Source organism: Mobula hypostoma, chromosome 20 (assembly GCF_963921235.1).
Source record: "Mobula hypostoma chromosome 20, sMobHyp1.1, whole genome shotgun sequence".
Classification (NCBI taxonomy): domain Eukaryota; kingdom Metazoa; phylum Chordata; class Chondrichthyes; order Myliobatiformes; family Myliobatidae; genus Mobula; species Mobula hypostoma.
The window spans coordinates 34,773,758-34,801,479 of NC_086116.1; the positions used below are offsets into that span (position 1 = coordinate 34,773,758).

Genomic DNA, 27,722 nt, shown 5'->3' on the forward strand with positions numbered 1-27,722 from the left:
TTAGACCCCCCCATTTACTCACCCCCTCATCTCTGCACAATAACAGTACATCTAGACCCCCCCCATTCACTCACTCCCCCACCACTGCACAGTAACAGACATATAGACCCCCCCATTCACTCACTCCCCCACCACTGCACAGTAACAGACATATAGACCCCCCCATTCACTCACTCCCCCACCACTGCACAGTAGCAGACATATAGACCCCCCCCCCCATTCACTCACTCCACCACCACTGCACAGTGGCAGCAGTATGTACGGTCGACAAGCCACACTCAGAAAGCATCTTCCAAACCCACCACCTCTACGAGCTGGATGGACAAGGGCGGCAGAAGGGGTGTCATGGTATGGTAGCGGTTGGCACGCACGGTACGGTAGCGGTTTGCACGCACGGTACGGTAGTGGTTGGCACGACGCTACTACAGCTCAAGGCATCAGAGTTCAGAGTTTAATCCCGGCATCCTCTGTAAGGAGTCTCAATACGACCTCCTCTGTGGGACGTGTGAGTTTCCTCCAGGTGCTCTGGTTTCCTCCCACAGTCCAAAGTTATACCAATTAGTAGGTTAATTGCTGATTGCGAATTGTCCTGTGATCAGGCTAGGGTTAAATCGGTGGGTTGCTGGGCAACAGGCTCAGTGGGCCAGAAGGCCTGCTCCACGTTGAACCTCTAAATAAATCGTAAAAAATCATGGGGGACGGTGGGGGGGAGTTGAGCTGCCCTCCAAACCACACCCCATCCTGACTTGGAAGTATATCGTCATTCCTTCACCATCACTGGGTCAAAGTCCTGGAATACCCTCCCCGGCAGCACTGGGAGTGTACCCACTGCAGCAGATCAGAAGGCAGCTCACCATCACCATCTCAAGAGCAACGAGGGATGGGGAGGGGTCGATTAAGTGTTGGCTCAGTCTGTGAAACACACACTTAAATAAGTTAAAAAGAAATCTGGGGTACACAGCTGTTGTCAGTGGTGAACGCAAGACTCCTGGATTACCATAAACCTCTTCCTGGAGATCTACCAACCCTGCTCAGCCACGTCTGTAGGTGACTCTGTGGACAACAGGGTGATCCAAACACTCAGCCAATACAGACCCTGATTTAGCCCGAGGGCCTGTAATATTTCCCACATCACTTTGAATATAACTGTCTTTTCCTCAGGGCTGTGAAGTCCAAAACAAGAGGATATAAGAGAGGAGAGATTTAAGTGAGACTTGAAAGTCAACTTCTTTACCCAGAGAGTGATGAGTCCCTGGAATGAGCTGCCGGAGGAATTGGTTGAGATGGGTACAATTGTAACATTTAAGAGGCATTTGGATAGGTACATGGAGGGTGGAACTTGGAGGTATATGGAGGCAAAGTGCAGGAAATTGGACCTATCTGGCTGGAAAAGGTGGTCAGCATGGACCAGATGGGCTGAAGGGCCCATTTCTGTATTGTATTGCTCTATGACTCTAATCTAGAGCATGGTGTTCACAGATCAGCAAATCTTTCTACCGAGTGAGCCTTCAGTCCAGGACAGAAAAATGGGCAGAAAAATTCATTGTGGACATTATCCACCCTGCAAGCTGCCTTTTCCAAAAGCTCCCCCTCCCCTGTTGTTAAAGCAAAAACTTCACACCACCTTAAAAGCTTCTTCTCACAGGTAATTAATCTGATCAACCACTCCAGTTAGTCCCCCACCCCCCTCTATCTACTACCCTGTTACTGCATTGTAAACACTTCAAACCGCTATTTATAATGCTGGTGTTTATATATTTATACACATTTCATTCCATTTCCGTACTTTCACCTCTAACTTTATTTTTATGTAATTCTTTATTCTTTATATTGTTGAATGTTGTTGTTTATTGTTGCATGTCATGCCCTGACCAACACACCACAGTAAATTCCTACTGCAGGTCCACAATCCCTTATCCGAAATCCTTGGAGCCAGTTGCATTTTGGAATGCAGAATTTTATGGATTTTAGAAAATTGATCATTATATTGATAATTAACCTGGCTCAGTGCGGTGGACTTTAGGACCCGGGGGAGCTCCGGACCTATGCACATCCTCCCGTATACTTTAAATCATCTCTAGATTACTTATAATACCTAATACAATGTAAATGCTCTGTAAATAGTTGTTATACTGTTCTTTAGGGAATAATGGCAAGGAAAGAAGTCTGTACATGGTCAAACAACGAGTGCTGGAGAAAGAACTTCCGGGTTTTCCGGATCCGTGCTCTTTTACAAATACTATTCAGTTTATTTCGAGTATTATACTGATAAATGAAATAGTGGGATAATTATAGACCATAAATACACTAGTACATTTTATTTCCAACAAAAATATTCAATAAAGGATAAAAATATACAGCTTCAAACTAACTGAATCAAACACATGGTAAATGACTAATTGGAATAAATGTAGAACGTAAATGCTCTAGGACATATACAGGTTCAAACTAAGCTAGATACGTACAGGTACCTCTAGTTAAGTTGCATTACGTCTGGCAAACAAAGCTAAAAACTTTACAGGTACCTGATGGGACAGGAACGGGATTCTCAAGTTATGAAGCAGCACGACAGAGGGCGTTTTTAAAGACTTCTTCAAGTGTCATCTGTCTCATTAACATAGGTTTATGTCTAAGCAATCTCTCTTTAACTGAGTAAACTGCCATAATCTCTTGCTCTCTGATAAATGTACATTGTTCAAGACCAGCAATTAACTGATCACACATTTTCACCATGTTGTCATCGGCCATTGTTAATGTTTTTCTAGGAACGTAGTGTCAGTACAAAGCTGTTTCATCAGCATTGTAAATTTGTTCAGGGCTAAGGTTTTCATCAGATATTATCTTGGCAAATTCGTCAATGTAATTTTCAGCTGCTTCATGATCAGCAGAAGCTTTGTCACCACAGATTTTCAGATATTTTACACCATGACGATTCTTAAATTTCTGCAGCCAACCCTCTGAATATTTTCTGTGTTATTGATAATGATAGATTTCATAGTGAAATTAAACACAAAGTCAACAGTGAACACAAAATATCAGCGAACAGCAAATGCATGTGTAACCAGCACGAGTGCTGAGCCACAACTGACGTCTGGCGGCCTCTGCTAGTGCTGCCGCGTCACACCAGAGTGACGTCAGCTGTTGGCGTGCCAAACAAGCCTTGTTACGACACGCTGCGCATTCCACGAGAAAAAACTTCGGTTTTCGGAGCTTTTCGGATTTCAGAATTTCAGATAAGGGATTGTGGACCTGTACATGTAAATGTATCTGGTGAATAAAGGTGATTGATTGTTAACCCTTTGTCCTTAAATCTACTGTACATTTGCATTTTCTGTGCCTTGATAACTTTGCTGAGAATGGAGTCATGTCCATGACTCAAGCCCAAAATTTTCCTTCCCCTGCCTCAGTATAATGTCTTACTTGGCAGCGGGCACTTCTGACAGTGATGCACTCCTGTAGTGCTGCCCTGCTATATCAGTCTGGTGTCTGCGCACAACTTCCTGGAGTGGGACTCGAGTACACCATCTCCTTAAAGATTACATTAGCTTCACTTGTCACAAGCACATCAAAACCGTGAAATACGTCATTTGCAGACATCCCACCCTGCAAAAACTCATTTCAGGGAGGTAGCACCATCAATTTGTGGGAGACTCCTGGAACTTCTGGGAGAGGTGGGATGTCTGCAATAGAGTAGCTCCTTAGCAGCCAGCCAGCTAGTTTAAATAACGTTAGTTATGCTAATGAACGAATGACACCTGTTTAACTCACCTCAACATGTCTTTTACAGTCTTAACCCACCATGGGCAATAGAAAAGTCACTGTTGCAAACAGTGCAGTGAGCAACACTGTCATTATTTTGACCCCTATTAGGTCTTTAGTGTAGTCTGGGGTGACGTACGTTTTATATTTTCTTTTTTTGGAACATTCTGCCATGGCGCATGCGCGCGCTCTCTCTCTCTCTCGTGCGCTCTCTCTCTCGTGCGCTCTCTCTCTCGTGTGCTCTCTCTCTCTCGTGCACTTTCACGCTCTCTCTCTCTAGTGCACTCTCTCGCTCTCATGCTCTCTCTCTCTTGCTTGCTCGCTCTCAAAAAAATCGATTTCCGGGATATTGTAAATAACTTGCGGGCATCAGGGAGCCACTATTAATATGCGGGAGACTCCCGGAACTTCCGGGAGAGGTGGGAGGTCTGCGTTTGTGTCAATCACTGTCACAGTCTCGGGATGTGCTGGACAGCCCATAAGTGGCACCATTTTTCCAGTGCCAACATAGCATGCCAGTACCTGACTGACCATTACCCATACGTCTTTGGACTGTGGGAGGAAACTGGAACAGCCGGAGGAAACCCACACAGTGGCGGGGAAGGTGTGCAGACTCCTTACGGACAGTGGCAGGAATTGATTGCTGGCACCGTAAAGTGCTGCACTAACCGCCACGCTTTCGTGCAGCCCGAGATGAGTGTGCCAGAGTGGACTGTATAGCTGGGTGCATTAATCAATGCATTAAGGGTTGTGTACTTAATGTTAAAGTAATCTTGTGTGTGTGTGTGTATATATATTATACAGTATAGAGGTTGATTAAGCATTCTTGTTCGATTAATTAATTATGTGTTATATGTATAAATACACGAATTGCATTTGTCATCACACCACCATGTGATACATGTGCACCTTGCTTAAAGTAAACTCGAAGTTACACTTGCATTCCCGTACTCCCCATCTTCATTTGAATTAGTTTAATGTTTGGAAATTACAAATAAAAAAAATTAAGGGTAAAAGAGGACTGCAAAGTATAAGAAACGTTGATGTCTTTGTGTATGTGACGTTACATTTCTCGATCTGCCTCCAGCATGCAAGCAGTGCCCAGCCGGGACGGAGCCCGTGTTGGGCTTTGAGTATAAGTGGTGGAATGTGCTGCCCTTCAATATGAAAACCTCGTGCTTCAACGTGGCCAATACCAAGTGTGATGGAATGAATGGTAAGCTTTCATCGGGGACGTTGTCCTCTGCTGCGCTGGTTGCGCTCACACTTAGAACTCAAAGCCAGAGTCGGGTTTATGGTCGTCTGCACAAGTCCCCGTGTGCACAAGTACAATTAAAAACTTTCGGCAGCATCACAGGCACACAGAGCATCAGGTCAGCAGCATTCACAAGAAAAACATAAATTCGACATAAGCTGAGGCTTTATAAGGCATCTTTTGGGACACATTTGGTGTATCATGAGCAGTTTTTGTGCTTGGAAGTAGGTACAGAGGAGATGTCAGGGGTAGGTTTTTTACGCAGAGAGTGGTGAGTGAGTGGAATAGGCTACCAGTGATGGTGGTAGAGGCGGATACAATAGGGTCTTTTAAGGGATTCCTGGATAGGTACATGGAGCTTAGTAAAATAGAAGTGCATAGGTAACCCGAGGAAATTTCTAAAGTAAGTACGTGTTTGGCACAGCATTGTGGGCCGAAGGGCTTGTATTATGCTGCAGGTTTTCTATGTTTCTATGTTTTGGGCCCCTTATTTACAAAAGGATGCGCTGGCATTAGAGGGGGTCCAGAGGAGGTTCAAGAGAATGATCCTGGGAATGAAAGGGTTAATGTGTGAGATGTGCTTGATGGCTCTGGGCCTGTACTCACTGGAGTTTCGAAAATTGAGAGGGGAATTTCACTGAAACCTATCGAATATTGAAAGGCCTAGATAGAGTGGATTTGGAGAGTATGTTTCCTATAGTGGGGGAATCTAGGGCCAGGGGACACAGGCTCAGAATAGAAACACGTCCTTTTAGGTCAGAGATGAGGAGTGTGGTGAATCTGTGGAATTCATTGCCATGGACTGCTGCGGAGGCCAAGCCATTGGGTATATTTAAAGCTGAGATTGATAGATTTTTAATTGGTAATGGTATCAAAGATTATGAGGAGAATGCAGAAGAATGGGCTTGAGAGGGAAAATAACTTAGTCATGATTGAATGGTGCAGCAGATTTGATGGGCTAAATGGCCTAATTCTGCTCCTATGTTTTATGGACTTAACAGATTATATTTAATTTTTACAAGAACAGGTTTAGAACAAAGACAAATCCATTGTGGTGCCAAGTTCTTGAAATGGTCCTAGTGTTGCTAAGCTGCAGTAATGAAGGCTGTATGGGTAGGTTCAAGTATTGAGTGGTTGAAGGGAAGTAGCTGTTCTTGAACCTGGTGATGTGGGACTTCAGGCTTCTGTACCTCCTAAGAACGAGAAGTTTGGACAGGTACATGGATGGGAGAGGGATGGAGGGATATGGTCAGGATGTAGTCAGGTGGGACTAGGCAGGAGATCAGGCTAGAGTGAACTAGATGGGCTGCAGGGCCTAATTTGTGTGCCACAGTACTCGATGACTTTTGCCCAGTGGTGGCTGTGAGAAGGCGGTATGTCCACCAGGATGGTGGGGGTGATTGATGATGAATGTTGCCTTCCAAAGGCAACACCTCCTGTAGAACTTCCATGATTGGTGAATAGTTTTCAAAGTTTTCAGAGGAATCATTTCACATTTAAGAGCTCTGAAGGAAATTATTTGCTTATCAATATATTTAGAAAATTCCCCTTGTTATAGTTACATTAGTTCTGATTGCATTTAGTCAGTTTGCTTTTGTTTGACGGAATGGAATTTAAATGAACCCGTGAACTCTGACAGCAGCGATCTAGGTTCGTGGACAAAGCATTTATTGAACGTGGATTACAATGCTCAGCGCTGGTCTGATTCAATTTATTACACAATGGGGTTTTAATGAAAATTTGCCCTTGAGAATCAAACGTGTACTTTTGTCACGGAGTAGTAGCGTTAAGTAGTTTAAAATCAGCTATCGCAAAGTGACACGCAGATGGAAGCTTCATTTATTCCGCTGTCAATGCACCTTAATCCGAAGTTGCCTGCAGTTTCTGCGTACGCGTTGCTGCTATCAACGCGAGCCATCTTCCTGCGGTGACATGGAGCTATAATGCTGAACTGGGGCCGGCTTTATTCTGCAGAGCCACAGACCTGTTGGGATCTGGGACTGAGATTGCCAGGCTAATTTTGTTTTGTAAGAGCCTTTACGCTTATTGGAGAGAAAGTTGCTTCCCTGAGGATTATCCTGGCTGGATTTGAGGCGAGCTGCAAGAACTGAATGACTGAGGATTAATCCTAAGTAATGTTGAGCTCTGAAGACAAAGTGAAATCAGCTAAGTAACAGGATGGTTGTGAATTTCTTTTAAGGGTCATAAAAAAGAACAGCTCAGAAACAGGTCCTTTGGCCCATCTAGTCCATGCTGAAGCATTTAAACTGCTTACTCCCATCGACCTGCATTGGGAGCATAGACCTCCATACCCCTACCATCTGGGTATCTATCCAAATTTCTCTTAAATATTGAAATCGAGCTCACATGCACCACTTGTGCTGGCAGCTCATTCCACACTCTCTTGATCCTCTGAGTGAAGAAGTTTCCCCTCATGTTCCCCTTGAACTGTCCATCTTTCACCCTTAACCCATGACCTCTGGTTGTAGCCCTGCTCAACCTCAGTGGAAAGAGCCTGCTTGTATTTACCCTATCTATACCCCTCATAATTTTGTATACCTCTATCGAATCTCCTTTCAATCTTCTACATTCTGAAGAATACTGTCGTAACCGATTCAATTTTCTTTATAACTCAGATCCTCCAGATCCAGTGGACCATAGAGAAAATTGTAAATTGTAAAATTGTAAATTTTCTCTGTACTCTTTCAACCTTGTTTACATCTTTCCTGTAGGGAGGTGACCAAAACACACACAATACTCCGAGCTAGGCCTCACCAATGTCTTATACAACCTCAACATAACATCCCATCTCCCGTACTCAATACATAGATTTATGAATGCCGATGTACCAAAAGCTTGGATGGGACTAGAGCGAAGTGTATGGTAAAGTTCCCCATGGGAGTGTCACTTTGTCATGGTGGAGAGGTGTGAGAGAGAGCCCCTGAGATTCTGAGACGATGCCGTCTGGAGCTTAGGGCTTAGCTCCTGGTAGGGTCACCCATGGTGGTAAGGTCAGGGACGATGTTCCAGACAAAGGGTGTTCCAACCAAGACCTCAATGGTGGAGCTGGTGCAAGATGATGTCCCATCACAAAGACAGTGAGGCAAAAGGAAGGCTATCGCAGTGAAGACATCTTAGATTCCATGCCACTGGATCCTAACCCCGAACTGTTAAGGACTGTGTGCTGGTTACCCGTGTGTCAATCCCCCCACATTAAACAAAGTGATGCACAGGCATTCTCCATTGAGTGAATAACCCCTGAGGAGAGCATCATATTCGGCTTCAGTAATCACTACTCCTCATGGGATGCTGGGACCCCTGCATTTTCTAATGCAAGATCAAAGATCACCTTTATTCACCTCCAGCACCCAGGGCATGCCCTTTCCTCACTGTTACCATCAGGTAGGAGATACAGAAGCCTGAAGGCACCCACTCAGTGATTCAGGAACAGCTTCTTCTCCTCCGCCATCCGATTCCTAAATGGTCATGGAAGCTTTGGACACTACCTCACTTTTTTTTAAATATACACAGTATTTCTGTTTTTGCACATTTAAAAAAATCTATTCAATATATGTAATTGATTTACTTGTTTATTTATTATTACGTTTTATTTTATTTATTGTTATTATTTTCTCTCTGCTAGATGATATATTGTATTGGACTGCTGCTGCTGAGTTAACAAATTTCACGTCACATGCCAGTGATGATAAACCTGATTCTGATTATTTCAGCACGGCAACAGACCCTACCGGCCTGCATTGCCTAGTTACACCCATGTGACCAGTTAATCTACGAAGTCTGTGGAATGTGGGAGGAAACCGGAGCATACGGAGGAATCCGGAGCATACGGAGGAATCTCACGCGATCATGGGGAGAACGTACCCACAAACTCCTTACAGACAGTGGCAGGGTTGAACCCATGTCACTAGTGCATTAGTAGCATCTACTAACTCCTACGCTAGTGAGCAAGAAATTTGAGATGTTACATTTTAGCAGAGGAATGAGAAGAGATGACATAAAGAAAATGGGTAAAGAGACGGGTAGTAGTGGAGTTATGTACACATAATTCAGTAGAACTTTAGAGAGGGTGCAGAGGAGATTTACCAAGATGCTGCCTGGAATAGAGAGCATGTCTTACGAGGAAAGGTTGAGTAAGTTAGGGCTTTTCACACTGGAGTGAAAGAGGATGAGAGGTGACTTGATAGAGGTGTACAAGATGATAAGAGACAAAGATCTAGTCAACAGCCAGGTACTTTTTCCCAGGATGAAAATGGCTAATACAAAAGGACTTAATTTAAAGATGATTGGAAGAGAGGGGCGTGGGGAAGATGTCAGAGGTAGTTTTTTTTTTACAAAGAGTGGTGGGTGTATGGAATGGGCTGCCAGGGGCTGGTGGTAGGGGCAGATACATTAGGGACAGTTAAGAGTCTCTTGTGTAGGCAGATGGATGATAGAAAATGGAAGGCTTTATGGAAGGGAAGGGTTAGGTTGATCTTAGACCAGGTTATAAGGTCAGCACAACATCGTGGACTGAATGGTCTGTACTGTGCTGTGGTGTTCTATGTTCAAGTACGGGTCAGGTTGAGAAAGTGATTAAAAAGGTGTCCAGGATCCTGGGCTTTATCAATAGGGGCACTGGCTGAAGAAGTAATGGAGAACCTTTATAAAATTTAAACGCAAACAACAGGAATTCTGCAGATGCTGGAAATTCAAGCAACACACATCAAAGTTGCTGGTGAACGAAGTCGGCCTGAAACGTCGACTGCACCTCTTCCTACAGATGCTGCCTGGCCTGCTGCATTCACCAGCAACTTTGATGTGTGTTGCTTGAACCTTTATAAAATGCTGGGTTTGGCCTCAGTACTGAAATTGAGTGAATAAACTCAGGCAGTGTGGAATGAAGGTGACTGACAAAAGGATCAAAAATGACAAGGAAAAGATCTTTTATGCAGTGAGGGTTAGTGTCTGGAAAACACAACCAAAGGTGAAAGTAGAGACAGGGTCAAAAGGAGCTGGATGAGTATAAAATTCAAAGTAAATTTATTACCATAGTATATATACACCACCATATACAACCCTGAGATTTATTTTCTTGCGGGCATACTCAATAAATCTACAGAATAATGACCATAACAACCAGTGAAAGACCGCCCAGCTACGGTGTTCAACCAGAGTACAAGAGACAACAAACTCTGCAAATGAAAAAAGATAGAAATAATAATAATAAATAAATAAGCAATAAATATCGAGAAGATGAGATGAAGAGTCATTGAAAGTGAGTTCATTGGTTGTAGGAACATTTCAATGATGGGGCAAGTGAAGTTGATTGAAATTATCCCCTTTGAAGAGCCTGGTGGTTGGGGTGAGGGGTAATAACTGTTCCTGAACCTGGTGGTGTGAGTCTTCAGGTTCCTGTACCACCTTCCTGATGGCAGCAGTGAGAAACGAGCATGCCCTGGGTGGTGGGGGTAAGGATAAGGAGAAAGCCACTCGTCCCCTGGATCCTGTCCCATATTTAATAAGATGGTGGATGATCTGATTTTAACTATGACTTCACATTATCATCCACTCATGGTAACCATTCATATTCTTGCTTTCGAAAGTCTCTCTACCTCAGCGAGGCAAACATTGGAAGGAACTGCTCCCTCTGCTGTTTGAGGGAGTGATTTCCAAGAACTTGCAGGATTCCGAGAGAAAGCATTTTATAACATGAGTGGGTGATCCATTATTTGGAAAGAATTTGCAGTGCTGTGGAGAGGGAATAGCTGGCCCTAGAACTGTGAAGGATTCTACTTAAGCCAGTCCCATTTTCCTGCGTTCGGTCCATATTCTCTAAACCAGGGGTTCCCAAACTTTTTATGCCATGGACCAATACCACTAAGCAAGGGGTCTGTGGATCGTTGGTTGGAAACTCCTTCTCTAAGCCTTTCCTGTCCATGTACCTGTCCAAGTGACTTCTAACTGTTTTTAATATACTGTACCTGCCTCAGCCACTTCCTCTGTGGCAGCTTGTTCCACATATTGGGTGAAGTTATCTCTCAGGTTCCTACTAAAGCTCTCCCCTCTCACCTTAAACCTGTGTCCTCATGGTCTTAATTCCATAGCTCTGGGGGAAAAAGAACGTAGAACAATCCAGCACAGTTCGGAACCTTAGGCCCACAATATTGTGCTGTCTCCTTAACCGACTCCAAGATCACCTGGCCCTTTCTCCCATATAACCCTTCCTCTTTCGACTCAATCATCTTGTGTACTCCTATCAAGGTTTAGTGCATTCACCCTATCTATTCCCATCTTGATTTAAAATATTCCATTAAATCAGCTGCCAACCTCTTAGACTCCAAGGAATAAAGTCTTAGCTGGTCCAAGCTTTCCCTTAAGTCCTGGCAATATTTGGCCCATTGAGTTTGCTGAGTCATTCAGTCATGGCTAATTTATTATCCCACTCAACCCTAATCTTCTGCCTTTTCCCCATAATCTTTGACACCCTTATTAAGAATCTATCAACTGCACTCTAAATATTCCCTTTAACTTGGCCTCCACAGTCATAATTTCCATAGATTCTCCACCTTTTGATGAGAGAAATTCCTCTCACCTCTGTTCTAAAGGGACGTCGTTCTAGTCTGAGGCCGTGCCCTCTGATGCTAGACTCTCCCAATAATGGAAACATTCTTTCCATGTCCACTCTATCTAGGTCTTGCGGTAAATTTCAACAAATTTCAATAAGGTTCCTCCCCTGCCATTCTTCTAAACCCCAGAGCCATCAAATGCTCCTCATGCATTAACCCTTTGATTCCCAGGATCATTCTCGTAAACTGTGTGATAACAACTTTTGTCCTGTGAAGCCACGTATTTTGCCATGTTTAGTTTGCTTGCCATTAAATTGCCGTTACTTGTGTTTATAGGCTGGGAGGTAGCTGGAGATCACATTCACAGTGGAATAGGAGGCTCTGACAACGACTACCTCATATTAAGTCTGCACATCCCCGGCTTCAGGTTTGGTTTTAATGAAGTGATTTAAAAATAAAAGATTGAATGGAGATCTTGCCGTCGGTTAACTGGAAATGTCTAACGTGGGATTCTCTGTACACAGCTCACCGATATCGACGGCTAATTCTGCGGGGTCAGAGATCGGGAGGATCACCTTTGTCTTTGAGATGCGATGTACCAAAGCCTGTGAACTCTACTTCATGGTGGTAGGTGTTTACAGCGTGATAGGCCTTGTGAACTGTGCAACCGTGCTGTGTTACTCAGTTTGCCACAGTGCTGGTCCTACTTCATGTCAAGTTACTGCTGTTGCAAAGATTTAGTTATTTATTTTATCACTGTTATACAATGTCTATCTTTCTGCTTATCTGTCTATTTGACTGTTTATCTATCTGTCTGTGTATCTGTTTGTCTGATTATCTGTCTATTTATCTATCTGTCTTTCTGTCTGTGCATCTATCTATCAGTGTATCTATCATTGTCTATCTCTCTATTTTACACTATTCAATTAATAACTTATCATTTTTATATTTTATTTATTTCACACTAATTATTTTTTTAAATCACTGAATCTAAGTCTGTAATAAGGTTATCTCTGGTTTTGATCATTTCGATCAGCCTGCTTGGTAAAATCTGTTTCTCGAAGCCACCAAAAACGCAGTCTATAAGTTTAACAAAAGTTGTGAAGAAGGTGTAAGGGGGTTATCAGTGGTAAGCAGCTTGTGAAGTACAAAATGGGAAAATATATCATTATGCCTCGAGTCATAATGTCTTAGAGCATGGAAACAGGTCGTTTCACCCAAGTGGTCCAGGCCATCCACGATTCCCGTCTAAGCTCATCTCAAACACCAGATGCTGGAAATCCAGAGCAATTCACACAAAATGCTGGAGGAACTCAGCAGGTCAGGCAGCATCTATGGAGAGGGAAAAGGAGCCCACGTTTCTGGCCGAGATCCTTCTTCAGGAATTAATGTATATACAGTGAAGCAAAACAATGTTCCTTTGGACCACGGCTCACCCACAAAACATGTATCAACACAGCACATAAAACAAAATATTACCTCAATTAAGTTAATAAAGAGCATTTAGTGTGCAGCAGGAGTAAACTGTAAACACTCAACAGTATGGTAAACAGCTCACTGCCTTAATGGTGATGTTGTAGACGTGCTGATAAATGGGGTTAGTATAGATGGGTACTTGATTGTCTTAGTGAATATAATGGGCTGAAGGGCCTGTTCCTGTATGTCTCTGAGCTTATCATCAGCAGGGGTTTATATCATGTGTGCCCATTTCTCTCCTGTGGGATCTTGGAATCCAATTTCAAAATCTAATTGAGAATCTATTTTTAATCCGTCTTTTATAAATTTGGTCACGTTTAACCCACTTTGTTGGATGTACAGAGGATAATTGCTTGAGGCAAAATGGGTGGATGTTATATCACCACCTCATTGTTGTACCTGATATGTGAGCTGCAATCTGCTCCACACAAAGCCAGAGCAGCTACTCCCCATCGGTCTGGTTTCTGTCGGACATACAGAGTACTGAAGGGAACTCAGGAGTGTTGGTGTACAGAGGGACTTGGGTGTACAGGTCTGTAGTTCCCTAAAAGTGGTAATACAGGGAGTGACAAAGGCATTTGGCAAATGTGGTTTCATAGGCCAGTGCACTGAGTATTCATGGGTGACACAGTAGTGTAATGTTATTATAGCACCTGTGACCTGGGTTCAGTTCTAGCTGCTGTCTTCAAGGAGTTTGTATGTTCTCTCTGTGATCATGTGATTTCCTCTAGGTGCATCAGTTGCCTCCCTTATTCCAGAGACACATCGGTGGGGGAGCGGGGGGGGGGGTGTTAGTAGGTTAATTGGTCTCATCGGCCTTTTATTGTACCCTATCGCTAAATTAAAAAAAAAATTAGAAGTTGTGACGTTATGTGGCAGCTTACAAAACATTGGTTAATTTTACCCTCCCCTCCCCCCCATCCATCTGGCTTCACCTATCACCTGCCAGCTTGTACTTCTCTCTCTCTCTCTCTCTCTCTCTCTCTCTCTCTCTCCCCTCCCCTCCCCTCCCCTCCCCTCCCCTCCCCTCCCCTCCCCTCCCCTCCCCTCTCCTCCCCTCTCCTCCCCTCCCCTCTCCTCCCCTCTCCTCCCCTCTCCTCCCCTCTCCTCTCTCTCCCTCCACCCCCCCCACCTTCTTATTCTGGCTTCTTCCCCCTTCCAGTCCAATCCTGATGAAGGGTCTCAGTCCGAAACGTTGACTGCCCATTTCCTGACCTGCTGAGTGTTTTGTAAGTGTCACTCAAGATTTCCTGCATCTGCAGAATCTCGTGCTTAATAAAGCCTTTTGTTTGGCTACCATGTGTTCTGTAATAAAACAGACAGTGGACATTCAGGTTACTGAGGGGAGTGAAGAGTAATTGTTTGTCTTCCCCAAATGTACCATCTTGCATTTATACGAATTAAAATCTGTTTGCAATTCCTCATCAACTTCCCTCGGCAGATTTATTTTTTTGATGAGGAGTGATCGTGGATTCCATGTCCATTGATCCCTCAGTGTTGCCACACAAGTTGATAACGGTGGTTATGAAGATGTGCGGTGTGTTGGCCTTCATTAGTCAGGGGATTGAGTTCAAGACCTCTGAGGTAATGTTGCAGCTCTATAAAACCCTGGTTGGACCACACTTGGAGTATTTATGCCTGACGCCGGCCCCCTAGGCCTGAGTCGACACAGTAGTATTAGTAGTGGACTATTGTATTCACTTCTGGTCCCCCTCTTTATAGGAAGGATATGGAAGCTTTAGAGAGGATGCAGAGGAGATTTATTCAGATGCTGCCTGGACTAGAGAGGACATTGTTGGAGGAAAGGTTGAGTGAGTTAGGGCTTTTCTCTTTGGAGCGAAGGAGGATGAGAAGTGACTTGATAGAAGCATGCAAACTGAAAAAAGACACAGATCAAGTGGACAGCCAGAGACTTTTTCCCAGGGCAGAAGTGGTTAATACAAGGGGGCATAATGTTTAAGTGATTGGAGGGAAGTATAAGGGGGATGTCAGAGGTAAGTTTTTTTACAGAGAGTGGGTGACTGCCAGGGTGATGGTAGAGGCGGATATGTTAGGGACATTTACAAGACTCTTAGATAGGCACATGGATAAAAGAAAAGTGGAAGGCTATGAGAAAGGCAAGGGTTCAATTAATCTTGGAATAGGTTAAAGATTTGCTCAACATCATAGGCTGAAGAGCCTGCGCTATCCTGTTGTATGTAATGAATCAATTCTATGTATGCAAGTCCTTGTGTTAATGATGTTTCTGGTTTTCAGGACATTAACAGAAAGTCCACCAACGTCGTTGAGTCCTGGGAAGGCACCAAAGAGCGGCAGTCTTACACTCACGTCATCACTAAGAATGCGGCTGTGACCTACACCTGGGCTTTCCAACGCACCAGCTCTGCACAGGAGGCAAGTCCTGGTACATTTTCTTTAACACACTGGAGTGCAGCTCCCTTTGGGGGGGTCTTGCTTGTGGAACTAACATTACCATCCCCCCCTCCACCTTCTCAGCTCCCGTGTGGAAGAGCAGAGGATGGAGGCTTATCTAAATGACTATTTAATCTACCTAGTGTGACTTTGGACTGTGGGGGGGCGGGGTAACCAGAGCTCCTGGGAAAACACACACATTCCACTGGGAGGACATACAGAGACTCTTTATGGGGTGTATTCACGTGTCTGATGTGTCTGAATGGACCGGAACTCCTAATCTCTCCGTCTACCTCACAGTGACCTTGCACCTTATTGTCTCCCAGCACTGCACTTTCTCTGTAACTGTAACACTTTATTCCGCATTCTGTTACTGATTTTGTTTTCGTGCAGCCTTGATGTAGTGAAGTGTGGAATGATCTTTCTGGATGGCAAATAAACAGATTTTTTTTTCAAAATCGAAGTCGGGTTTATTGTCGTCTGCACAAGTGCACGTGTGCACAGGTGCGATGGAAAACTGATGTGTGTAACGTCACTGGCACAGAGCATCAGAGAAGCAGCATTCACAGGAAAAAACATAAACCGAAATTATACACACGTTTGACAACACAATTAGAACAGAAAAGGTCCATTGTGCGAAGTTTTGTTGTTGTTGCTTGCGTTGTCCTGCTGAGCATTGTGGGTATGCCATATTGGTGCTGGAATGCGTGACAACACTTGCAGACTGCCCCCAGCATGTCCTTGGGTTGTGTTGGTTGTTAACGCAAACATCGCATTTCACTGTGTGTTTCGATGTACGCATGATAAATGAGTCTGACTCTGAATCGGAAATGGTCCTAGTGATGTTAAACTGTAGAGATGAGGGTTGTGCTGGTCAGTTCATGAACTGAATGGTTGGAGGGAAGTAGCTGGTCTTGGACCTGGTGGTGTGGGACTTCAGGCTTCTGTACCTCCTGCCTGATGGGAGTTGTGAGAAGGGGGCACGGTTCAGATGATGAGATAGATGATGAAGATAGGTGGATGTATCTTGGTACATGTGACAGTAATAAACCAATTACTAGATACTGAGGCCTAGTCACTTCTTGCAGCCTACGAGTAGGTTGTGAGTTCAGCTTGGCCAGTCTCTCAGAACAGCGTAGGTGAGTGTATTCGGTTGCACGGTTTAAATCCTGTACAGGGCAGGTTAAACGAGAAGGTAAACTCTGACCTGTCAAATTCTGCTTGCAGCAACGAATGTACCTAAATGACTACGCGAAGATCTACTCCATTGTGGTGAATAATGCAGCCAACGGTGTGGGGCTGGCCTGCAGGCCGTGTGCGCTGGGCTCGGACCAGAGCAGCTCCTCCTGCGTCCCCTGTCCTTCCGGATATTACATCAACAAAAGCACGAGCAAGTGTGTGGAGTGTCCCGCTGACACCTACCTCTCGCCCCACCACGTCTACGGAGTGGAGTCCTGCATTCCTTGTGGTAAAGGGAGCAGAAGTAACAAGGTACATGGGTGCTCTGTCCAAACGGGGCGGGCAGCTTAGGGGGAGGTGGAATGTCGTTTATATATTGGGGCAGCACGATGGTGTAGTGGTTAGTGTAACGCCATTACAGTATCAATGAACAGGGTTCAGTTCCATCACTGTATATAAGGAGTTTGTACCTTCTCCCCGTGACCACGTAGGTTTCCCACGGATGCTCCAGTTTCCTCCCATGTTCCAAACACGTACGGGTTAGTAGGTTAATTGCTCACGCGGGTGTAATTAGGTGGCGTGGGCTCATTGGGCCGGAAGTTACTGTGCTATATCTCTAAATAAAATATTCTCATCATCATTATGAACCGTGTCATATGATATGGGCGATCATGGTCCCACCAATACTTTATCATTTCCTGTCAGAGTCACCTAATGTCCAGACACTCCTGTGCCTAGTGTCACTTTATGCACATACAGTCAGCCTATGTATATAAGCTATCTTATATATTTATATTTATTGTGTTGCTTTACGTTGCATCATTGTGTTGCTTTATTAATGTGTTTTTTGCTGCTGCATCAGATCTGGAGTAAAAATTGTTTCATTTTCCTTTAAACTTGACAAGAAACGACATTAAACAATCTTGAAATTAATTAGTTTGGCATAACATTGTGGGCCAAGAGGTCTGCTTCTGTGCTGCACCTTCCAAATTCTCTGGGACAGATGACAGGGGTTCTGTGGGACTGTTCTAAGTTCTCTGAGACAGATGTTCTCTGGGATGGATGTCAGATCTTAAATGTTCTCTGGGATAGATGACAGATGTTCTCTGGGACGGATGACAGATGTTCTCTGGGACGGATGTCAGATATTAAATATTCTCTGGGATAGATGACAGATGTTCTCTGGGGACAGATGACAGGTGTTAGATGTTCTCTGGGACGGATGACAGATGTTCTCTGGGACAGATGTCAGATATTAAATATTCTCTGGGATAGATGACAGATGTTCTCTGGGACAGATGTCAGATATTAAATATTCTCTGGGATAGATGACAGATGTTCTCTGGGACAGATGTCAGATATTAAATATTCTCTGGGATAGATGACAGATGTTCTCTGGGGACAGATGACAGGTGTTAGATGTTCTCTGGGACGGATGACAGATGTTAGGTGTTCTCTGGGATAGATGACAGATGTTCTCTGGGACTGTTCTAAGTTCTCTGAGACAGATGTTCTCTGGGACAGATGACACATGTTCTCTGGGACTGTTCTAAGTTCTCTGGGACAGAGGTTCCTTGGGGCAGATGACAGGTGTTGTGTGGACCGTTCTAAGTTCCCTGGGACAGTTCCAAATTCTCTGGGACAGATAACACTGTACCCATTGTGATTGAAAGTAGAAATGCCACAGTATGTCAGGGCAATTTTTCTGAGCTTGGGACATAGCTCGTTAATCTGTTGCTTCTATCTCAGTGAGAAGGTTGTGAGTCGTAATCCTGGCCCTGAGACTCAGAGTGCCACAGAACAGAAGCAGGCTCTTTTGCCCATCACCTTTAGCAAGTGAGCAGCAAGTGGAGGCAGTGGTGTGACTGTTGTTCTTGCTGTGACGTTGCATGTTCTCTCTCCACTTCAAACAGGATCACTCCGTTTGCTTCAGCGATTGTTCTTACGTGCATTCCTTGGAGAACCACACTTTGACATTCGAATTCAGCGGCCTTAGTGGCGTCTCCTCCTTAATGAACGGACCCAGCTTTACATCCAGGGGGACAAAGTATTTTCACTTCTTTAACATCAGTTTATGTGGAAATGAGGTATGTGGATTTCAGCGGACATTTTTACAGTACTGTGCAAACGTCTTAGGGACTGTATATACAGCTAGGGTGCCTAGTACTGTATTTGTTGATGTGGAGCAGGGACTGAGTTCGTAAATCTGGTGGGAGCAAAGGATGTTGGGAATGGTGAGGGTGGAGCGCCATGGGAGGGGTGAGGGACAGGTGGCAGAGAAGGAGTGACAAGGGCAGGGGTTGCACTGAGGCATTGGGCAAGGTCATCTGATTCCAAACAATTGGTTTATTGATAATTACAGAATGTCTGTCTGGTGCTTCCCGCTCCCTCCCCTCTCCCTTCCCCTTCCCACTCAATAGAGACCCATATCAGAATCAGGTTTATCTTCACTCAAGTATGTCATAGCCGCTGGTAGTCTAGTGGCATCCACACCGGACTTTGAAGCGAGGGGTATCGGGTTTGAATCCGGCCGGCTCCCTGCACACTTTCCATCCGTGCTGTCTTGAGCATCAAGTTAGTAACTCAATCTCGTGAAAAAACAGACAAAAATTCTAAAGAAATGGCAAGGTTTCTGCCTGATGCACCACTAGGCGCAGAGAAGAATACTATACAGTGCCTATAAAAAGTATTCACCCGAATGGCATGTTTTATTGTTTTACAACATTGAATCACAGTGGATTTAAATTTTTTTTTAACACTGATCAACAGAAAAGGACTCTTTCATGTCAAAGTTAAAACGGATCTCTACAAAGTGATCTAAATTAATTACAAATATAAAACACAAAGTAATTGATTCACCCCCTTTAATATGACACACCAAATCATCACTGGTGCAGCCAATTGGTTTTAGAAGTCACATCATTAGTTAAATGGAGATCTGTTTTTGGAGACCTGTGTGTAGTCAAGGGGTTTCAATTGATGGTAGTAAAACGACACCTGTATCTGGAAGGTCCAACTGCTAATGAGTCAGTATCCTGGCAAAAACTACACCAAGAGGACAAAATAACACTCCAAGCAACTCCGCAAAAAGGTTGCTGGTGGCTGCATCATACTGTGGGGACGCTTCATTGCAGCTGGCCCTAGAAGGCTTGTGAAGGTAGAGGGTATAATGAATGCAGCAAAATACAGGGATATCCTGGAGAAAAACTTGATGCAGTCTGCAAGAGAAATGTGACTCGGGAGATTTGTCATCCAGCAAGACAATGACCCCAAGCATAAAGCCAAAGCTATACAGGAATGGCTTAAAAATAACAAAGTTAATGATCTGGAGTGGCCAAGTCTGGGCCAGACCTCAATCCAATTGAGAAATTGTGGCTGGACTTGAAAAGGGCTGTTCACTCACAATCCCCATGCAGCCTGACAAAGCTTGAGCAGTTTTGTAAAGAAGAATGAGGAAAAATTGCAGTGTCCAGATGTGCAAAGCTGATGGAGACCTATCCACACAGACTCAAGGCTGTTATTGCTGCCAAAGGTGCATCTACTAAATACTGACTTGAAGGGGGTGAATACTTGTGCAATCAATTATTTTGTTTTATATTTGTAATTAATTCAGATCACTTTGTAGAGATCTGTTTCACTTTGACACGAAACGGTCTTTTTCTGTTAATCAGTGTCATAAAAGCCAAATTAAATCCATTGCAATTCAATGTTGTAAAACAATAAAACATGAAAACTTCCATGGGGGTGAATACTTTTTACAGGCACTGTACATATGTCATGAAATTTGGTTTTTTTGCGGCAGCAGTATGGTGCAATACATAAAATTACTACAGTGCTGTGCAAAAGTCTTAGGCACCCTAGATGTATATATGTGCCTAAGACTTTTGCACAGTACTGTACATGAGTGATATTTATTGTTGAGGGAGTTTGTGTTGTAACCGTGTAATTAATTACCATGCTGTTCTGAGCTGGTCCCATTTGCTCACGTTTACCCACATCCCCCAAACATTTCCTATCCACGTACCTGTCCAAATGCCTGTTAAATGTTAAACACGAGACTATGCAGATTCTGGAAATCCGGAGGTACACACGCAAAATGCAGGAGGAACTCAGTGGGTCAGGCAGCATCTATGGAGAGCAATAAAGAGTCAATGTTTTAGGCCGAGACCCTTCACCAGAGTGCCTGTTAAATGTTGTTAGTGTGCTTCCCTCAGCCACTTCCTCCAGCAGCTCCTTCTGTTTACAGACTTCTCTGTCCTTGGTCTGATTAACCAGCCTGCTGTGCATGATGTCTTGGAATAATTGTTATTCTAGGGAGATATAGTCTGACTCTTGCCTCTGGTGAGTGACCTTGTTGGTGTTGACCTTCAGCAATTAGATCAGCACTACGGACTCAGCAGGGAGGGTTGGAATGCAGGCAATCGAGGGAATTTATTTCTGGGAATGGAGGTGCCTTCATGGACCCTTGTGCCTGATGCCTTGTTCTGTAGGATCTGCAAGATTGACCATCCAGAGAAGTGACTACCCTCTGTCAGACTCCTAACGTAGGGTCTCGGCCTGAAACCTTTTTGATGCCCTGCACCCCTACCATCAGCTGAGGGGATGGTGGACCCCATGTTGGGAATCCTTGGCTGTTTATTCCTTTCCATAGATGCTGCTGGACCTGCTGAGTTTCTCAAACGTGTGTGTGTGTGTGTTGCTCTGGATTTCCAGCATCTGCAGAATCTCTTGTGTTTACGTTAACGAAAAGTCTTGTGTTCATTTCCAATTCCTCTCTCTCCATTCAGGGAAAGAAGACCGCAATATGCTCAGACAACGTTACCGACGTGACTTTGCAGGATGTACAGAGCGACTCCAGTGACTTCACCAGTGACATCAGGTCTTTTCTCTGCCAGTCAACTATCATCCCTTCAGATGGGAGGAGCTTCAGAAAAGCCCTGTCATCTCAGTCTATAAGCTTGGGTGATATCTTTCTAGGTCAGTTACCATTGTGGGGCAAGTTCCGGAACATTTTGTAGTGTGAATTGTTATGTACGCTGGTTGAAGTGGAATATATTTGAATGTGGTGCATTGAATGAATTGGTCATTTATTATTGCTGGAAGGTAGAGTCCAACACTTGTGGTTAGTTTGCAATCCAGACAGACCATAATACCGTAAGAAATACGAGCAGAGTTAGGCCAATCAGGCCATTGAGTTTGCTGCACCATTCCATCATGGCTGATTTAATCCCATTCTCCTATCTTCTCCCTGTAACCTTTGACACCCTTACTAATCAATTATCATTATGTGCTGTGTTGTATGACATGGGCGATGATGATCAATGACCATGATTGTTCTTGGCAAATTTTTTTGTGGTTTGCCATTGCCGCCTTCTGGGCAGTGTCCTTACAAGATGGGTGACCCCAGCCATTATCAATACGCTTCAGAAATTGTCTGCCTGGCGTCAGCGGTCACATAACCAGGACTTGTGATATGCACCAACTGCTCACACGACCATCCACCACCTGCTGCCATGGTTCCACGTGACCCTGATCGGGGGGATTAAACCCTTGCCCAAGGGTGACCTGTTGGTTAGAGGAGGGAAGGAACACCTTACACCTCCTTTGGTGGAGACGTATGTCCCTCCCGCCACCCAAAGAACCGATTAACCTCCACACTAAGTATACCCAATGACTTGGCCTTCACAGTCATCTGTAGCAACAAATTCCATCCTGCCATAATACATAATTATACAGAGGTGGTACCAAATGCAGAACGTAGTGTTGAAGTTACAGAGAAAATGTAGAACGGGTAGACCAATGAAATACAAGGGTCACAACAAGGTGGATCAGAAGATCAAGAATATTTCCAGACAGTTATAACTCCAACCAGTACCTGGAATTGGTTTATTGGTGTCACATGTACCGAGATACAGTGAAAGGCTTATCCTACATACTGTTGGGTCTCCATTATTTTCTGATTCTTAGGGTTCTTCTGGGAGTCAAGAATGCAAATAGTCTTAATTCTTAATGATAGGTTATTTTCAAGTTCAAACAAACATACAAATACGAAGCAAACTAAGAGCTGAGAAACAAAGCAAAGATGAACAGCAAAAGAGGTGAGAATAAAATAAGAATAAAGAGAATAAAGTGCCACCTCAAAAAAACCCATCATCTTTAAAATCAAGAAAAGAGAAAATCCTTAGATAAGTAAGCCAATCGCTGGTTGCACAATTATGTCACATGGGTAACACTCAGCCAATGAAAATGAGAAAGGTGATAAACCATTAGCTTAACTGCTATACTCCTTTCTGCCAGTAGGTGGGGATGAACCACCACATATGTGAAAAATACATGCGTTTGTTAAAAAAGTACAAACTATGACTAAACTACAACTTTAGTAAAGGTACAAAAGATTAATCTATAACTTTAGTCTTACATTAATTCATCTTGTAAAAGTATTAAGAAAGCAGGGGTTTCCTACAGTACTTGGGTGAAAATTTTGCCTATATCTTTTCCACCTATCACCTCCCTGCTTCTTACATCATCCCCTCTCCCCCACCCACCTAGCTTCACCTATCACCTTCCAGCTTGTCCTCCTTCCCCTTCCCACCACTTACTTACTCTGGCTTCTTCCCCCTTCCTTTCCAGTCCTGATGAAGGGTCTCAGCCCAAAACATCAGCTGTTTATGCATTTCAATAAGTGCTGCCTGACCACTGAATTCCTCCAGCATTTTGTGTGTCTTGCTCTGGATTACCAGCATCTGTAGAATTTCTTGTGTTAATAAATTATACACAATTTTTACAAGAAAGAACATAATCAGTGCCTCTTTCACCTCAGATGGTTGAGGAAGTTTGGTATGGGCCCCCAAATCCCAAGAACTTTCTACAGGGGCACAATTGAGAGCATCCTGACTGGCTGCATCACTGCCTGGTATGGGAACTGTCCTTCCCTCAATCACAGGGCTCTGCAGAGAGTGGTGTGGACAGCCCAGCCCATCTGTAGTTGTGAACTTCCCATGATTCAGGACACTTAAAAGGACGGGTGTGCAAAAAGTGCCTGTAGGATCATTGGGGACCAAGTCATCTGGGAAACAGTACCGCAGCATAAAAGCCAGGACCAACAGGCTCTGGGACAGCTCTTCCACCAGGCCATCAGACTGATGAACTCACGCTAATTTGAGTGTACTCTATTTGACTGTTCTATTTATTATAAATTATTATAAATTACTGTGATTGCACATGGCACATTTAGATGGAGACGTAACGTAAAGATTTTTACTCCCCATGTATGTGAAGGATGTAAGAAATAAAGTCAGTTCAATTCAATTCAGAACAAAAGCCACTGTCCATCTGTAAGTGATCAAAATGGCCATAGTGTTGCTGTACTGAGGTAGCGTGGTTGTGTGAAAGTTGCAGCAAGGAAAGGGTTAAATGGCGTGCTGACAGAACTGAGTGCAGACACTGTACAGGCACCATCTGAACCAAACCTTTGACAGCTAGATCACCTTTGTACAGCCGCTTCTGAGTGTGGATGTTCAGTCAGGCAACAGTCGCGAAGACAAGCTGACAGAGTGGGTGTGCAGGCATGATCAGTCCCCCAGAGCGGAACGCAGCCCTTGAAAATCCAAATCTCCTCTGTACAGCCTTTCTGTTAAAGCCTGGGACCCAAGGTCACCATGCATCCCAAGACAAGATAATGATGCACAACACTTACTATAGGACAGTTATTTTACTAATTTTGAAGTATTATTAGCCTTTAACATGTGCATTTAATTGTTTATTAACACCTGAAATGTATGTTATGATTGGTACTTAAATATGCAAATAATGGCATTCAGAAGTACACATGTTTCTATTAGGTCAATATATCTATACAACTACTAGTAGATTGCTGTATAAAATGGAATTTCTTTGTTCAAACATTAGAACAGTTTGTGGACAGGGGCTGGCTGGTAAATGAAGTAGGATTGAGGAATGAGTGTAAGTTTTCCGTCAGGTTAATCAGTAACGACATTTGGGAGTTACTGCTGGTTTAATCTTTATTAGCAACCAGTGCTGGTAATTTAGATACTCCGCTGTAGCATTTAGACCAAAAGTTTTCTACATTCTGACTTCTTTGTCCTGAAATATTTGGAGAAGTATTAGTTTTTCGAATTACCAAGTTGGAAGCAGAATGGTTAGGATCCTGTGTAGTCATTGCCAGTAATAGCAAGAGGTCTCTGCTGATCTAGTTGGTAAGAAATGAGACTGGCACAAAGCAATTAACTGAAAAAAGCCCCCTAATTTTCATGGCATTTAAATCTGATCCATGTATGTATGTGTGTATGTGTGTGTATACAGTATGTAGGTATTTATGTAAAATATAAAGGTATATATGTACAGTATGTATATACAGTATGTGTGTATATATAGAGGTTGGGTTCATGGATTTATGGACCATTCAGAAATCTGATGGCGGTGGGGAAGACATTGTTCCTAAAACATTTGGGCTCCTGTACCTCCTCTCTGATGGTAGCAATGAGAAGAGGGTATGTCCTGGGTCATGAGGATCCTAAATGATGGATATAGCCTTTTTGAGGCAACACCTTTTGAGGGTGTACCTGGTGGTAGGGAGGCTAGTGCCCATGATGGAGTTGACTGAGTTTACAATCCTCTGCAGCTTTTTCTGATCCTGTGCAGTGGGTCCACCGTACCAGACAGTGACGTGACCAGTCAGAACGCTCTCCATGGTATGTCAGTATAAATTTGCTAGAGCTTTTGGTGATATACCAAATCTCTTCAAACTCCCAAAGAAATATAGCCGCTGGTGTGTCTTGGTAATTGTGTTGGGCCTGGGATAGGTCTTCAGTGATGTTGGCATTCATGTTTATACCCTGTTTATGACAATAATCATGAACTTGAGCATAAAGGAGCTATGTTGAATGGTCTTGTTCAGCTAATTCTCTTTTCTTTGCCAGGAGCAAGTGTTGAAACGTCAATGCACAACATTACAGCAAGACCAGACCACTTCCCCCTTCCTCCAACCAACGTACCGGACATCCACTTCTTCTACGTGTAAGTGTGAGAATGTGTCATGGACAGACCCTGAGCATTTGATAGCTTTTGAGTGTAAATACAGAACCTGCGAGTTTCTGATCAGTGGTGGTGGAACAATAGCTTGGTCCTTCTCAGTGTGGCGATGTTGGGTCTGCTGCTTTTCGAATTATATGTCAATGATCTGGATGGCAGAGATGATGGCTTTTTGGCCAAGTTTGCAGACCGTACGGAGATAGGTGGAGGGGCAGGCAATGCTGAGGATGCAAGATGTCTGCAGAAGGACTTGGACGGATTAGGAGAATGGACAAAGAAGGGGGAGATCGAATACAGTGTATGGAAGTATGTGGTCATACATTTTGGTAGAGGGAATAATGGCACCGACTACTTTCTAAACAGGATGTTAGTTCAGAAATTGGAGGTGCAAAGAGACCTTGTGCAGGAGTCCCTGAAGGTTAACTTGTAGGTTGAGTCAGTAGTAATGAAGATAAATGCAACGTTAGCAAAAGAATTAGAATATAAAAGCAAAGATGTAATGCTGAGACTTCATAAGGCATCAGTCAGACTGCACTTGGAGTATTGCGAGCAGGTTTTGGCCCGTTATTGAAGGAAAGATGTGCTGGTATTCGAGAAGGCCTGAGGAGGTTCACAAGAATGATTTCAGGAATGAAAGGATTATCATATAAGGAGTGTTTGCTGGCTCTGGGCCTATAGTTGCTGGAGTTGAGAAGAATTGTTGTGGGGGGGGGGGGTCTCATTGAAACCTATTGAACATTGAAAGCCCTAGATAGAGCGGAAGTGGAGAGGTTGTTTCCTCTGGTGGGGGAGTCAGGGACCAGAGGGCACAGCTTTACAATAGAAGGGCGTCCCATTAGAACAGAGATTAGAGGAATTTCTGTAGCCAGAGGGTGGTGAATCTGTGGAATTTATTGCCACAGATGGCTGTGGAGGCCAAGTCATTGGGTATATTAAAGCAGAGGTGGTCCTCCTCCTCCCTCTCCCCCTCCCCCTCCCCCTGTTTAGACACATCTAGGCATATTACAGCCCTCCGCAGGATGTATAATTAATTACAGAACTTCAAGGAACTCAAATTCTCGAATACAACCTAGTCTCACCTATAAACTGAATGATAGACTCTTCAATCAGATGTTGATTCTCTTGATGGCCAAACAAAGATTGAATAGAAAACCAAAATAAATTTAAGCCGGATAGCCTCTTGAACAACATGCTTCTTTCAATTTTGTATCGATTACAGCTCAGCAAAACATGCTGGACTGTCTCTGGACTACCACAGTCACATAATCCAGTAGGATGTTTTCCTATTATCTTTAAATAATAGTTTAGCCCACAACGCCCCAACCTAAGTCTTGTAAATTTCACTATATCTCTACGACTTAAAAGGTAACAGTCTGAGACCTTTTTAACTAGTGGGTGACTAGAAAAATAATGCCTGCCCCTTAATTCATTTTTCCAATCCTCCTGCCACTTCTTCGCTATACCTTTTTTAATCCTACTTCTCAATTCTGCTCTGCCTAGGGGAACTCTAATTTCTACTTGCCTGCTCTGTAAGGAAGACTTTGCATTGCCATCCACAATTTCATTTCCCTCCACCCCAGCATGCCCAGGTATCCATGAAAATCTAACTGCACAACTCATCTTCCCTACTCTAAACAACACCAAGAGAATCTCAATAACTATGTCAGGACGAGCTTTTGATTTACTCCCTTTTATAGACTCTAAGGCAGCAGCAGAATCTGAACAGATGATAACCCTATGTGGTCGAGAGTCTTCTATCCCCCATAAGGCCCAGAGGATTGCTAATAATTCTGTTGCAAAGACAGAAACACCATCTGAAACCTGGTGACCAATCTTATCTCCAAGTTGAGACGCATACATCCCAAATCCTGCCCTACTGCTCCCTGGGTCCACTGAGCCATCAGTAAAAATCTTCAGATAAGATCCCCATTTATTATTTAAATATTCATTTGTGATCAACGCTGATGAAATTGCACTGCTTCCTTGAAGCTGAAAAAGGAGAAATAGGTCTACTTCTGGTTCTG

At 43.7% G+C, this 27,722-nt stretch overlaps 1 protein-coding gene across 1 annotated transcript in view; it reads left to right on the forward strand.

Annotated features, from left to right (window-relative positions):
- The window catches only part of elapor2b (endosome-lysosome associated apoptosis and autophagy regulator family member 2b), a 175,722-nt gene that overhangs the window by 84,488 nt on the left and 63,512 nt on the right, over positions 1-27,722 (forward strand). Inside the window, exons 10-17 of the mRNA XM_063072659.1 lie at positions 4,847-4,975; positions 11,917-12,007; positions 12,105-12,207; positions 15,313-15,450; positions 16,696-16,959; positions 18,561-18,734; positions 21,435-21,624; positions 25,587-25,683. Coding sequence (XP_062928729.1) covers positions 4,847-4,975; positions 11,917-12,007; positions 12,105-12,207; positions 15,313-15,450; positions 16,696-16,959; positions 18,561-18,734; positions 21,435-21,624; positions 25,587-25,683 — 1,186 coding nt within the window. The remainder of the gene's footprint in view (positions 1-4,846; positions 4,976-11,916; positions 12,008-12,104; positions 12,208-15,312; positions 15,451-16,695; positions 16,960-18,560; positions 18,735-21,434; positions 21,625-25,586; positions 25,684-27,722) is intronic.